This window comes from Nakaseomyces bracarensis, assembly GCF_045282275.1.
Source record: "Nakaseomyces bracarensis strain CBM3 chromosome Unknown Scaff12_0, whole genome shotgun sequence".
Taxonomy (NCBI): domain Eukaryota; kingdom Fungi; phylum Ascomycota; class Saccharomycetes; order Saccharomycetales; family Saccharomycetaceae; genus Nakaseomyces; species Nakaseomyces bracarensis.
In genome coordinates this window covers 1,207,223-1,222,339 of record NW_027263958.1, presented here as the reverse complement: position 1 = coordinate 1,222,339, position 15,117 = coordinate 1,207,223, and the positions used below count along the sequence as shown (strand labels likewise).

The 15,117-nt window shown below is 33.6% G+C and overlaps 5 protein-coding genes across 5 annotated transcripts; 3 read left to right on the top strand and 2 right to left on the bottom strand.

Moving 5' to 3' along the window:
• Positions 1-98: 98 nt before the first annotated feature.
• Positions 99-1,340, bottom strand: MRI1 (S-methyl-5-thioribose-1-phosphate isomerase MRI1; the record flags this gene model as incomplete). The annotated part of the gene is made up of 1 exon (XM_071054090.1): positions 99-1,340. One exon carries the CDS (start codon positions 1,338-1,340, stop codon positions 99-101), a length of 1,242 nt encoding a protein of 413 aa, XP_070910502.1.
• Positions 1,341-4,213: 2,873 nt separating this feature from the next.
• Positions 4,214-5,629, top strand: CLB2 (B-type cyclin CLB2; the record flags this gene model as incomplete). The annotated part of the gene is made up of 1 exon (XM_071054089.1): positions 4,214-5,629. One exon carries the CDS (start codon positions 4,214-4,216, stop codon positions 5,627-5,629), a length of 1,416 nt encoding a protein of 471 aa, XP_070910501.1.
• A 700-nt stretch (positions 5,630-6,329) lies between these two features.
• On the bottom strand, positions 6,330-7,517 carry CLB5 (B-type cyclin CLB5; the record flags this gene model as incomplete). Its single annotated transcript, XM_071054088.1, has 1 exon — positions 6,330-7,517. The coding sequence occupies one exon, from the start codon at positions 7,515-7,517 to the stop codon at positions 6,330-6,332; it is 1,188 nt and encodes a 395-aa protein (XP_070910500.1).
• A 1,651-nt stretch (positions 7,518-9,168) lies between these two features.
• Positions 9,169-12,906, top strand: AXL1 (Axl1p; the record flags this gene model as incomplete). The annotated part of the gene is made up of 1 exon (XM_071054087.1): positions 9,169-12,906. One exon carries the CDS (start codon positions 9,169-9,171, stop codon positions 12,904-12,906), a length of 3,738 nt encoding a protein of 1,245 aa, XP_070910499.1.
• A 276-nt stretch (positions 12,907-13,182) lies between these two features.
• RNJ42_03922 (aldo/keto reductase family protein) lies at positions 13,183-14,295 on the top strand (the record flags this gene model as incomplete). Its single annotated transcript, XM_071054086.1, has 1 exon — positions 13,183-14,295. One exon carries the CDS (start codon positions 13,183-13,185, stop codon positions 14,293-14,295), a length of 1,113 nt encoding a protein of 370 aa, XP_070910498.1.
• Between the last annotated feature and the right edge of the window lie 822 nt (positions 14,296-15,117).

Sequence of the window (15,117 nt, the reverse complement as noted above, 5' to 3'; positions counted from 1 at the left end):
ATAGTTATTTAAGTGTACAATTAACCTATTCAACGATAATTCAATAGTTTTATTTTATTATTTTTTTTTTCGTGCGGTCATTTATTATGCCATATTAATCAAAAAAGCGATGCTAAATCAAATGCTCCTTCAGTAGTCTTTGTGTAAACCCCTTCTTCAGTTATAATTCCATCAATCAATTCATGAGGTGTGATATCAAAAGCTGGATTCCAAACATCAATTTCGGAAGGTGCTATACCGACCTTGGCAGAGTATGGTTCACCTTTCTTAGTTAATTTAGGCTCATTGGTATCCATATCCATAGCGGTACCAGTTACTATTTTGAATTCATTTGGATTTCTTTCTTCTACAACTATATCATCACCGTGGGTGGTAACATTATCTATAGTGGTTTTTGGAGCAACAACAAAAAATTTAATACCGAATTGTTTACATATGATCGCTAGCTGTAGTGTTCCAATTTTGTTTGCAGTATCACCATTTCTGACAATTCTGTCAGCACCTACAAAAGCCGCCTTGATTGGGATTGGGCTAGTTTTAATTCTATACGCGATTGAACTATCGGGGATTAGGGTAGCTGGAATGCTATCGTGAACCAATTCATACGCAGTTAGCCTAGAGCCCTGATTGTAAGGTCTTGTTTCTAAAGGAAATACACGAACCATTTTGGGAATATTATTCAGTTTTGCTTTTTTTTCTGTATTATTAATCGAGGAATTTTTTTGAGATTCTTTCCACAGCGATCTGATTACACCTAATGCGGTACCGTATCCTGATGTAGCTAATGAGCCAGTGTTACATATAGTCAACACTGCAAAATCATCGTTGAAGCCCTCACCTTTCAAGGATTGTAAAAGGAAATTGGCACCGTTATCACCCATTCTAACGTTATTGGCGAAATCTTCATCGATTAATTTGCATACATAATCGCATAGATTTTTATTGAAACCTTGCAAATTAGTGGATTTATTTAATATATTTTTAATTTCAGTGAGAGAGTTCGATAAGTTCACCGCTGTTGGCCTGCTACTTAACAGAAAATCAAGTCTTTCAGATAGCCTAGCACGTATTTCTTCAAAACCTGATAAATCATAAAAATATTGGGTCTTTGTAAAGGATTCCATACCCAGGAGTTGGGTCTCCATGAGAACCGAAAGAGAACCAACAATTGCGATAGCAGGAGCTCCTCTTACTTGCATTGTCTTGATAACGGAGAAACCATCATCGATAGTATTAATTTGGATATACTTAGTGGTGTATGGTAACAGAAGTTGATCCAAAACACTCACAGAAACATTGTGGGGGTCAGCTCTATCAAATTTGATAGCTTCCAAAGACATTCTTGATGGTAAATCTGCTGGCTCTGTTATCTAAAAAATAAAATTACGAATCACAGCCTACCTAACTCATCATTCTTGAAGTAATTAAAATTTTAATTTTTAAGTAGTATATATTTTTTCACTCGCTAATTTTGTGATGGAACTCTCTCTACAGCTTTTTCTGTGACGATCAACAAAAGAGATGATCTTCAATCAAAAAGTTGTTGTATTACAGTACTGATCGAAATTTATAATTCGTTGTCTTTCAAGGTAAGATTATTGGATATTTAAAACTGAAAATGTTTTGGCTTGCAATTGTTTGCAATGAAGGAATTAGTAATTATTTAAAGTGTTCAAAAAGGCAAAAAAAAGTTTAAAAATAAATTGTACATGATACCCGCGGGGTTCGAACCCGCGCCTCCGAAGAGACCAGGACCTCGACCTGGCGCCTTAGACCACTCGGCCAGAGTACCACTTGAATTTTCAAGAAGCTTTAGGCCTAATTTTTTTCTTTATCAATAGTATAGCGTGTTTGTATTTTGCAGTAACATGTAATTTATATGGAAGACATTAGCAAAGTAGATATATTTCATATTAATATACTGTTCTAGTTAATACAGTTCGAGAAACTGATTGTTAGCAATTCTCTCATACAACTTTTACGATAATTTTTAATTTTATATTTAGGACGTCAATATACTTTTTCTATTTACTAGTACTATGTTCTGAAATTTCCATAATTTCATTTATAGTTTATTCTTAAAATCGGGAAGAATCATAACCACATATACAATGGTTTTATATCAATGAGTAGCAAAATTAATAGGTCCTTGACCTGCGTATCAGCTAAGGTGGATAATAGATTTGAAATATAACAACTTATTACTCTATTTGCTTCTCCTTTCTATTCATTTTCTCCACTCACATATATCTTAACCTACATTGCTAGTGTTTACAATTTGTATGAAAATCGTAACCATTATTAAGGCAAGCATCCCTAGATTACTACCTATCAAAATAAATACAAGAAAATGGTAAAATGAAGCATATTTTTGTATTGTTTGCAGGGGTAATATATCTGGTATTTAAAAACAACAACTTTGTGTTTATTTACAAGAAGGGGGAAAGAGGGTCATAAATCCCTATAGCCACGTATTAATGGGGTTTTAAGTATCTACAACGGAACAATCGTACCACTACCTTGGGAACGAGGAGACATCGGAGACGATTGGATCTACAAATGTAGCAATACTCTTAGGCATTTCTTTTTGATACGTACTGCTATGATGATGCTGCATCAAGCATTTTAAACTTTACTAAAAACAACAAAACAACCTTGTTTTCCTATATTTTAAGAAGTCATACCGAGTCAATAAAAGTCACCTCTAGTTCACAATACAAATAAACATTCCTACTAGCCAGCAAAACAATAACAATAAAAATCAGGTACGCCAGTTATCACTTTGATCATAGTATTAGTTTATCGCTTTTCTCACTTCTCCTGCCTTAATTATCTATTAGTTTACTTCTGCTTTTCCAATGCTATACAATCTCTTTTCTTGTTCTTAGGGAAAAAAAAAGAAAGGAAAACTAAAAAGAATAAGTGATCCACTACTTCCTAATTAGGAACTAGGTTATTTATTTTTTGTTTTTCTTTGTCTCTCAACATAACGTAGGGCGATCATGCAAGAATCCAAATTGGGTAATATAAAATATTTTGATATTTCCAATTCTGGAAAAATAGTAAACAATAAATGTAAACAAAGAGAAAACCGGGCGTAGAATACGAATTAATTATTCACAAAGAAGAGTAGAATATTTACATATTTGATAAATGGGGGAGGGCTAGTGCTCGTATGTCTGGTGGCCAAATCCCACGATCTTTTTACTGAATGGTTTAGGACGAATTTAGTATGCAAGTGAGACTTGCAAGAGGGATATATATAATTTTCTATTTTAGTGAAAATAAACAATTACGTAGCCCAAGCAATTTGTTAAACATAAGGTTGATCCAGACAAATATACGTTGTTTACAGTGTTTTTGAAATATATAAACTTTTTTTTTAGAAGGAATATCAAATAGTGGGTAGACGACAGTAGAGGCAGGTAAGTTAGTTAGTTGATCTGTTAACTGTTTTGGGTAAAAACAACAAAACAGAAAAACAATTGATATAATATTTACCTTAGATTATTACGTGCGGTGTTAGTTATTTTCATTTTTCCGAATCTGTAATATTGATAATTTGTTTGCGATCAATAAGTAGCTAAATTTGCCCCAAGTTCTCTACTTTTGTTCCTCTTCGTTTTTTTTTTTATTTTTATTTTTTTGAATATTTGTGTTGTTTTGGTTTTCTTTTGCCCTTCTACAGTTAGAATTCTATACATCAGAATCAAAACCTAAATATATTGATTTGAATTGTGCAACTTGCCCTCAGCGTACACAATCTCTATTCAGTTCCCATTTTAAGGAGTGAATCCAAGAAGCAAAAAGGAAAACTTTTAAAAGAATTAATTAAAAAAGCAATACAGAGTGGGTTCATAATTAGAAGGATATCTCTTGTCATCCCCTTTCGAGCTGCTTTAAAAGAACATAAGTTCCAATTGTTCACATTTCTTTGAATTTATATTTTTTCTATTCCAGTTGTGAAAAAAAAAAACTAATTAAGAAAACTATTACAACTAATACTTAACGGTGGTAAGCATTAAGGATTGATTTGAATTTTTAAATATATCATAATTCATCTTTCATTATTACAAGATCCAAGATTAGGGTTCAACTCAGAATATATATAATCCCAATCTTTTCCAAAAAAAATTTTTTTAAGGGCCTTCCAGTTATTTTATCGTTTGAGTCTGTTTTTAATTGTTTTCTATATTCATAGTTCGAATTGTAAATGTCAGAACCTGGAAATAACGTTGAAAATGCCCAAAATAACGGAACTGCTAGACTGTTAAGAAATGTCCAACGGTTAGCGTTAAACAACGTTACCAATACCACCGTCGGAGGTGTAAATAATGGGCTCATCGGTGGCCAAGGTCAAGATAGTTCCGCTTTAAGAAGCTTTAAAACAGCCCTCACCAGAAATGATAACTCTTTTAAGAAAAAACCCCTATCAAAACCTGCATTAATTAATAATAAACCAATAGGAGATAAAAAAGAAGTGGAAACGAACCTTATAAATTCCAGTAATGTAAATCAAAATAAGGAAAACGATGATCCATTCTCCGATAAACTAACTCAGATTACAGAAGAAAATGGTGTTGACCTTCATAGTGGATCATCAGTTTCATCACAAACGACTGTTGAATCAACGCATTACACTACGAATAACCAAGTCGAGGATGAAACTGATGATGATAGCACTGATGCAGATGCCAAAAAGAAGAGGCCAATTTCCACAATTGTAGAGCAGGACCTACCAAAGAAATTTAAGGCATGTAATCGTTTTGGTAACGAAGAATATGAATGGGAAGACCTAGATGCCGAGGATGCTAATGATCCATTCATGGTTAGTGAAAATGTCAATGATATATTCGAGTATTTACACCACCTTGAAGTTGTTACACTTCCCAGGAAAGAAGATCTTTACAAACACAGGAATATCTGTCAAAACAGGGACATATTAGTAAACTGGCTCGTTAAAATCCACAACAAGTTTGGATTACTTCCAGAAACATTATACCTGGCCGTCAATCTTATGGATCGTTTTCTGTGCAAAGAATTGGTTCATTTAGATAAACTGCAATTAGTAGGTACTTCATGTCTATTCATTGCATCTAAATACGAAGAAGTTTACTCTCCAAGTATCAAGCATTATGCTTCTGAAACAGATGGCGCATGTACAGAAGAAGAAATCAAAGAGGGTGAAAAGTTTATTTTAAAAACACTTGAATTTACCTTGAATTACCCTAATCCAATGAATTTTTTGAGAAGGATATCAAAAGCTGATGATTATGATATTCAATCTCGAACCTTAGCGAAGTTCTTACTCGAGATTTCTCTGGTTGATTTTAGATTCATTGGTATTTTGCCCTCTCTTTGTGCCGCAGCAGCCATGTTTTTGTCTAGGAAAATGCTTGGTAAGGGTCATTGGGATGGTAATTTGATACATTACAGTGGTGGTTATACCAAGGATCAATTGGCTCCAGTCTGTAATATGATAATGGATTACTTGGTCAGTCCTATCGTACATGATGAATTTCACAGAAAATATCAATCCAGAAGGTTTATGAAAGCCTCCATAATCTCTGTTCAGTGGGCTCTCAAAGTTAGAAAAAACGGTTACGATATAATGTCATTGCATGAGTAATAAGATTGCATTACTTACAAACATAAAACTATATTCAGAAAATGATAGAAAAGTTAATTCAAAGAGAAAACTTAACAATAATTTAACACTAATTAACACATGAAACGTGAACTGGGTACCAACTATTATCTTACAAAATACTATAGTGATGGAATAAACAACATCAATTAATAAAACAAATTTCTCTATGACGTACAATAATGGAATATCAATCTGCTGAAGCCTATAAGAGACGTAGGCTTTTTGGGTTTAAACGTAAATAAATAAACCGTTCGAAATCCGCTTCTATTCTGATGAAAATAGGACCACCCGACTAAATCCTTTGAGAGTTTTTTAATATTTTATTTCTTCGAATTATCTTTAATAGCATTGGATGAGAATAAATTCCGATTAATTCCAAAATACCCCTAATTTTAATTTCAGTTCTACCATGATATCATCATGACCTCTCATTGGAAAATTTTCAAGTCCTTGAAGTTTTTACTTCAACTCAACGGAAAGAATTCTTTTTTACTAGAAAACTAGTTAACAATATATTGGCAATGCCGTTGTATATTTACTTTATATCAAATATTATCGTATTAAATTATAATGCAAATGGGACCTAATAATAAATAATCAAGATGTAGGGTATCTATTAATAAAAGAATAAACATCATTTCAGTCATTAATACTAGGATGACAAAAAATAAAAGAAATATTAGACATTGAACACTTTATGACAATTATGCTGTACTTGATCTTTACACCAGTCAATGGTCTTGTCATGAATCTGACCATTTCTTATTCTTTTAAACTTATCTAGAAGAGCAGTTAGTTTGGTCGAGGGCTCACCAAGTTCCTTTACCATTCCTATACACAATTCTTGGAAGCCCAGATCATTTTTAGCATCAATCCCGCCACTATAATGCTTGTAAGTAGCATCCCAGATAGGTTTTTCTCTTTTAAGAATTCTTCTTGCCAAGAACATAGACATTGCAGCTAATCTAGATGGCAGTTCACCTACAAATTTTGGAGAGCACATTGAATACTCCAATATAAACTTCGCGATTATCCTACATTCATTATCATAGCCATCAACCTTAGATATTCTTCTTAAAAAGTTTAAAGGGTTCGGCCAATCAATTGAAAATTTCAGTTCAGTTAGGATAAACATTTCAGACATTTTAATATCTTCTTTTGTAGCAGCACCATCAGTGATATAGGCATATTCCGACAATTTAGGAAGGTTAATTTCTTCGAATTTTGCTGCAATAAATAAGGATGTCACCGCTAATAACTGTAACTTATTTATATCAACTTTATGCTGTGAGAGAAATCGGTCCATTATATTGATTCCAAGATATAAGGTTTCAGTATAGCATTGAAACTTATCATGAACTTCTACTAGCCAATCGACAAGAACTGCTCTTGTAGCTGGTCTTAGATGAAACTTTGAATTTGTATCCAACAGATAATTATGAGACGGTACTGTTGCCTTTTCTCTTTCATACAAAAAATCAAAAATGTCATTCGTATACTCGACTACCATACATATGTTGTCTTTCTCCCTAGTATCTAGGTCAATCCATTTTTCATCCTCCTCCGATTCCTGAAGAACTCCCATTTTTGCACGTTTGTGGGTCTCAGTAGAAATCTCATCATCTCTGAAGATTACACGTTTCTTATTGGCCATATATGATGCATCACTATCTTCTCTTCGTATTCTAGATGGCTTCCTGAACATGGGATGTCTTTTTTTCTCCTGGTCACTCAATGACAGCGACGGTTTAGACCCATCTTTCAAATTTACTGAATCTTTGCCTTTGTTCACACCAACTTCTGATAATACACTCCTAGAACCTTTCTTCAATTCCGGACTGGAAATATCTCTCTGCGATGATGACATTACTTCTTCTTTATCTTTCCTGTTCAATATGGAGTATATTATATATATATAATTTTTTTGTTTGCACTTTATTTTTATTATTAATATTTTATTACTATTACTTTCAACTTATATTAACCTGGTATTTTAATGTTTTCAATAACCCAATATGTTATTTTATTTTTCCACTTCTCGTTATAGTTTTTGGTTATTCTATTCAAATCTATTCTATTTAGTTTATAAATAAATTATATCAAACCCTCGAGTATCGAAAAATAACGAACACGAAATTATACTAAATTAATTAAAAGGAACCGATCTAATCTATACCTCTAAATTGTTTAAACGCCAATTAGCTATTTTTCCCTTGTTACTACCCTTAGAACGAATGGGCTCATCGCGTATTTATTTACAAACAACTGTCAAGTCTACAACAATGTCTTTTTTTTTTTTCACTTTCTCGTGTATCATATACTCAGAGATTCCCGTACAAACATATCAAATAAATAAAAATAAATAAGAAAAAAATCTAACGCGTTATGTCCTAAAATGGAAAAAAAGTAAACAAATTAATTGAAATAAAAAAAAATACAGCTCGCACTCAGGATCGAACTAAGGACCAACAGATTTGCAATCTGCTGCGCTACCACTGCGCCATACGAGCTGTCTTGTATTGAGAACCGTAGCAGTTGAGTTACTATAAATGATATGGTAACGGTGGGTATAGTTCAGTTGCAACACGCTGCATAATATGTATCGATACAGTAAACTGCTCAATCGTCGTCATTCATCAATGAACCCGTCCTTGCTTTAGTATATACTTAGGATGCTGACAAGAAGATCCGGAAAAAATTTGTTTTGTGAAAAGATATTAAAATATTATTCTATATATAAAGCGATTTACGCCTTTAGCGTTCCGAGAAGCCGGAATAATTCAAAGAAAAAGAAAAGAGAAGAGAAAAAAAATTAGTGGAATTACGTAACGTCAATCCTTCTAAAATGCTTTGATAGTGTCTAGGGGCATCACAATAATTTCGTAAAGTCTGTGGGGTGTGTGTGTGGAGGAATAGGTGTGGGAGGTATTAACAGTTAAGGGGTGTGGGAAAGCAAATGATTACACATATAATATGTTATAAGGGTATTTCCGAATTTCATTTCCATTTCTATAATACCTTTTATTTGAGGCCTTACTTCTCCGTTTCTCTCAGTTCAATAACCAGCCTCTGAACTCGATGACTTCCAAACTCCGGATAATAAGCCTAGTCCCCTTTCACTCCTTTCTAGTATCTTGAACTGATGGTTGGAGTGGTTAAGAAACTCGGCCAAGGCTGGATATGTCGTTTCTCTATAGTGCCGATATAAAGGTAGAGAGGGGGGAACTATACTATGTAAAAGGAAGCTAAGAGGGGGGCTGTTGCTGCTTCTCTACATCGATAAGCTAACACTGAAATAGCATGATGACATAAATATTAAGAGTATTATTTATGATACTTTTTTTCTAAATTATTCAATAAATATATATATCTACATATTAGACGGTTAAGGATAATAAAGTTAAACAATTAGCTAGTTATCTGCATCAATTAGTAAATTAGAAAAAAGAATTAGCGGCATTAAGAAAAAAAAGCTACATAATATTTTTACATACTTATAAATTAGAACTCATAAAGATATGTCAGTTGCGGGGGTTAAGAAGTTTGAGTCACCAGTTTATATTCCATTATCTCATATTAACCGTAACTACAAATTGGTACAGCTCAGTAATGGTATTACAATAGTTATAATATCGGATCCTGAGGATACTTTCAACAGTTGTTCGCTTACAGTGGCGAGCGGCTCTCATAATGACCCTGATGATATTTTAGGACTAGCCCACTTATGTGAGCATATGATTCTGGGTGCTGGCTCGCAGGCGTACCCTGAGCCAGGGCTTTTTTATGATGAGTTAATGAAAAACGGTGGTGACCAAAATGCATATACTACTGGTGAACAGACAACGTTTTATTTCCATACCCCACAAAGTAACGGTTATGAGGGAGCTCCAGTATTTGAGAGATTGCTTTCGATATTCAGTGCTTCATTTAAAAAGCCACTGTTTTCAATGCATGCCATCAACAAAGAACTTTATGCTATTGAAAGTGAACACCAAAAAAATGTAGTATCTGAAGGTAAAGTATTCTATCATGCATTGAGACTATTAAGTAATAAAAATCATCCATTCAGCAGATTTTGTACCGGTAATATTCACACATTGAAAACTATAACTGCCTCTCATAAGGTTAACCTTAAAAAAGCCCTGACGCAATATTATGACGAGAATTTTTTTGGTAAAAATATGACAATATGTATTAGAGGACCCCAGTCTGTGAATCATCTAATCAAGTTATGTCTCACATATTTTAATGATATCAGACCTCTCCCCAAGACTCCACTTAATAGGTTACGGCATTTAATGGATCCTTCAGTATCCAGTACATTCACTGATGAAGCTTCATCTAATATGTCGATGTTTACGACTGATAAAGTTCTAAATCCTTTTAGGAAAGAACTTACACGGCATGATATTAAAAAAATGAATATTTTACATGATAGATGGGTTCCAAAATATGGAACTACAGAATGTTTTAGCATGGATTCTAAAAACAATCTAATAGTTTTCAATTCTGATATACAGGATGTGTTTAGGTTGGTATTTCCCATCAGATCAGATATTAACCAAAAAGATAGTACTTTGACCGATATATTTGCCAATCATTGTGTGGAATTATTAGGGGATGAATCGGAAGGTTCATTTTGCCATTTTCTAAAAAAAATTGGTTGGGTCAGAGATTGCTTTGTCTTTAAGTCCGATATTGCAGTAGGTATCAGCGCTATCACTGTTGAGTTCAGGTGTCTTCCAGCAGGATTTCTTAAGATTGAAAACATAATCAGAATATTTTTCAGTAAAGTAGTAACAATGCTATTGAACACACAACCTGTCGAAATGACAAGATATTTGTACGAACAAACTATAATAGAAACAATAGAGTTTCTATATTCTAGGAAAAACCAAAGTCCTATGGATGAATGTTCGAATATTAGTAGCGAATTGCAAAAAAATATCAGTGCGAAAGGTATCCATTACCTGCTAACTAAAAATCCAACATTATTACACAAATATGGTCATATTTCAAAATTAACCAAACAAAACTGGTGGGATGACATCGTAAATCTATTAAAAGAATTTATATCACTGAATCTAACAATAAAAAATATGAAGATCTTGCTACCTAGCAAGGAAAAATTCAATAAAATCGCTAAGGAGCTATTTAAATATGCTAACTTTGATGATTCTAAAAAAAGCAACGATCCTTACTTTGATTTTAGCTATAAGGTCATATCAATATCATTTCCTGATTCAAATTTGGTCTTTCCTTATATGTTTACGTTCCCAGAAGCAAATTCATTTATTCCACCAAAATATTCAAATTTAGATAACTTATGGCATATGATGAAACTAATTTGTTTGAAGTCAAAAGACACGCATTTAAAACCTATAGTAAAATCAAAGCTACTAAGGAGTAAAACTGAGCCTAGATTAATTAACAAAAGCGATGACTACGAAATGTGGATGGCAGAACTTCCAGATCACTCCATAACAAATGTTGACAATGTTGATGTTAAAAGTTATGTTACAATTGAACTAGCAAATGTAGATATTATCCCTTCTCCTATGGCAACCATTCATTTGGAAATGCTAGCAGAGCTTATGAATATATTTCTGGAACCGGTTTTATATCCGAGTACCAAATTAGGTTTTTCATTTTACTTGCGCCCATCTCTAGATGGTAATATAGCATTAACTATGACATTAACTGGTGTTATGTCAGGTTTGTTCAAAGTTTTCAATGAGGTGGAAAAACTTATTGAATTAATATTAGATTCTCCAGGTTATGTATTAAAGAGCGAACACATCAGAAAGGCGCGACTCAGAGTTAGATCAAGATATGAAGATATTTCAAAAAGTAGTGCCATAAAATTGGCAACGACTGGGATGTTAGTGTTACTAGAAGAAAATATGTGGGATTTACAAGAAAGATACAATGCTTTAGAAAATAATAGTACTGAGTCTTTTTTTGAATTTATTACAAACTTCTTTCATGGTAGTAAATATGCAAAAATATTTACACAAAGTCATAATCACAGTAACTTTGATAAACTAACCAAATATGTAATAGAGCACATTCTCAAAAAAGGTGAAAGGGAAAACAAAGTGCTATATCTTCAACAACAAATGTCCCGTGTTATGAGTAACAGTGTCAAGCTCCATAAAGGTGTCGATTATTTTTTCGAAATGAATGGGAATAAAGAAGATCCAAATAACTGTGTTATGTTTTATTTACAATTAGGCAGCGTAGATGACATGAATTTGAAACGTTATCATCTTATTGAATTCACGGATTATATTTTTCAGCTAACATTAGTTAAGCAATTGAGAAGTAAAAAACAGCTAGGATATGCAATTGATGGCGGTTTATTAAATATGAAAGGAATAATAGGATTACATATAACCGTGATGTCAAACCTAGAGCCGCGGCACATTGAATACTGTATCGAAGAGTATCTAACTAACCTTGAAAAATTCATTAAATCAAACTTTGATCACTTGTGGAAAGGATATTCAAAAATCATAAATGAACGTAACACATTAGAATACCTCTTAGACCATGATATATGGTACATTATTGAAAAAGAAGAATATGAAAAACATCAAACCGATCATAGTGACCATATCTGCCAAAGATTCGCAACCTTTAAGTATAGAGAGCTCAATGAAAAACTTCAAGGCAACAAAGACAGACCGATCTCGGAATCTAATATAACTTTAGGAGAATATCTTGATTTCTACACCAACCATATCGTAGAACGTCCTAAGAAGAGCTCAAGATCCAAAGTTAGTGTATGGGTAAATAGCCCCATGCCAAAAGAAGACATTTTGACTAGGCATCTTAAGCTCCAGTTGGAGACATTCTTGAAGATAAAAGGCCTAGTAATTCCTGAAAAAGAGTTACTTGAGATAATCAAAGAAGCAGGTGGTAAACAGAGCACAATGTTGAAACTTTTATATAAAAGATTTAAAAAGCAGAACGAAGCTTTCAAATTTGTAAACATTTTAGCTGTTGAAACATTCCGTGCTATTACTTTACAAGGAAAAAGCGGTGCAACGGACCACTTTGATAGTATGCCTAGCAACGGCTCATCATCATCATCCAATAAAAGTCATCTCGATGATTCTCGAAGTTTTGACAGCAGTGAGGGTAGTGGTAGTGGATACTTTAACGACGAGTACGATGTTCCTGAAAATGCAAGCACAAGACTGGAAAACTGGAATTCTTTGAAAACCAGAAACAAAAAGATGAAAAACACATGAATATATGTATCAATCATCTGCCATAAATGTATCTTTCACAAAAATGTATATTGTACATCTAAACTAGTACAAAATCGGCAAAATACGGTGACTAACAAAAAAGCACTTCTTAGAAGGGGCAGGACAAACACTTTAAAAAAAGAGAACAATGGGAAAAAGCGTCATACGTCATTTTTATCCGGGGTAAAAAATTCTCTCGTTTCTTTTTATAAGGAGGTAATAGAATCAAATTGCTAAGGGGGTTCTTTATATTACAGCTTCTAATTTTTTATAAAAATGGGACACTCCCCAAAATCAAGAGCAAAACTATACTGGTATCCACATAAAAAACCAAAAGGATCAATTATTATGTCTAAGGTCAAGGAAATTAAAACTGAATTGGAAAAAATTGGAACTGGATATGGATTAACTAGTCTAACAACTAGAACTTATAAGGTTGAAAAATCCAATGCCTTTGCATCTTTAAAAAAGGCGATTGAACTAGCAAAAGAATCAGGCCATAAAGCTTATTTCAATGCAGGTGAATTTTATGGACCTAATTACGCTAACCTAAAGTTATTGAAAGACTTTTTTAACGAGTATCCTAATTTAAGGAGCGATGTTCTAATCTCATGTAAAGGAGCCCTAGACAACTCAACTTTGGCTGCCAAGGGTAAATATGATGATGTTGTTGCGAGTGTGAAGGTTTGTCTAAAGGAGATAGGAGGATACATTGATATTTTTGAGCCTGCCAGAATTGATATGAGTATATGTAAGCCAGGTCAGGTATATCCAGAGGAAACCTTCGAAGCTATAACACCGTTTGTTGATAGCGGTGAGATTGGGTCAATATCTTTATCCGAAGTGAATGCTGACCAAATTAATGCCATCGTTAGAGATTATAGCGACTATCTGGTCTGTGTTGAAGTCGAACTGTCCCTGTTTTGTGATGATATTCTAAAAGATGGAGTAGCCAAGGCATGTTCAGACCATAATTTGGCCATTATCTGTTACTCACCATTGGGTCGTGGAATGCTTACAGGTCAGTGGAACACGAATGCCGACATCCCTGATGAAGATTTCAGAAAAAAACTGAGAATCTTTCAGGACGACGCTTTGCAGAACAATAGAAAGTTGGTCGAGTTTGTTCAGTCTGAAATCGTCTCGAAGAGGCCAGCCGAAAAACAGATTACTATGGCTCAAGTGGCTTTGGCATGGATTAGAAAGTGGAGCCATTCTGCTATGTACCCTAACTCTAGGTTCATACCAATCCCATCCGGCTCCACCGCGGCTAGGGTTGCTGAAAACTTCGATGAATCCAAATCCGTCATCTCGGTTGATGAATTTACTAAGATAAACAATTTTGTAGACACATTTGTTCCTTCGGGAGGTCGGTATGAGTTCATTTAAGAGAAGATGGCAAATTAGCTCAGCAAACAAAATGTTGATATAACTGAGCATTAATAACATACATAAGATATAATATAATGCACTACACTACTACATAACCGTCTCTCTCTCTCTCTCTCTCTTTACTCTCTTTCTTTACTTTGTCATTGTTATAATATAGTTTGCACCCGAACTATTTCATATGATAAGAGCATTTTTTTGAGCAATAGAAAGGCGAGTACAGACTAGTTATTTTTTTTCATTACTATTATATCATCTTAAAATAAAAGCCGTAAATCTCACTGATATCCAAATAAATCCATTGTTATTTTTTATTTGCTCACAAAGTCCCTTCCACGTATAGCTTTTTATGTGTTGCTGCATGTACTTCTTACCTATTGCCAAAGAAACCAATGCACGGACCATGGGGAAGGGTTTCTATTCTATCCTATTTTATTTTATTTATTTATTTATTTTTGAGCCGAAACCCTCAAACCAACTCCTCGAAGAAACAACAAGACAAAGCAACTTGAGCAAAAAAAAAAGTACAACCCTTCTCTCCCAGAAACCTACGCAGAAAGAAGGTTTGTGTCAAAATAGATGAATATATAACAAGTAATAGTATATGAGCCCGCGGACTACATAGATTTTACTTGATCTTTCTTTTTATTTTTATTTTTTATTGATATAATCCCATATCATAGGTCTACAAGGGAAAGGAACATAGCAAGAAAAAAAAAGGAATGGGATTGGATTAGAATCGTCTATCTCCTGAACAAGAATTTTCATTTTTTTTTGCAAAAAATTCTCCTCCTTCTCTGACTGGGAACACCTTTCCTTTTT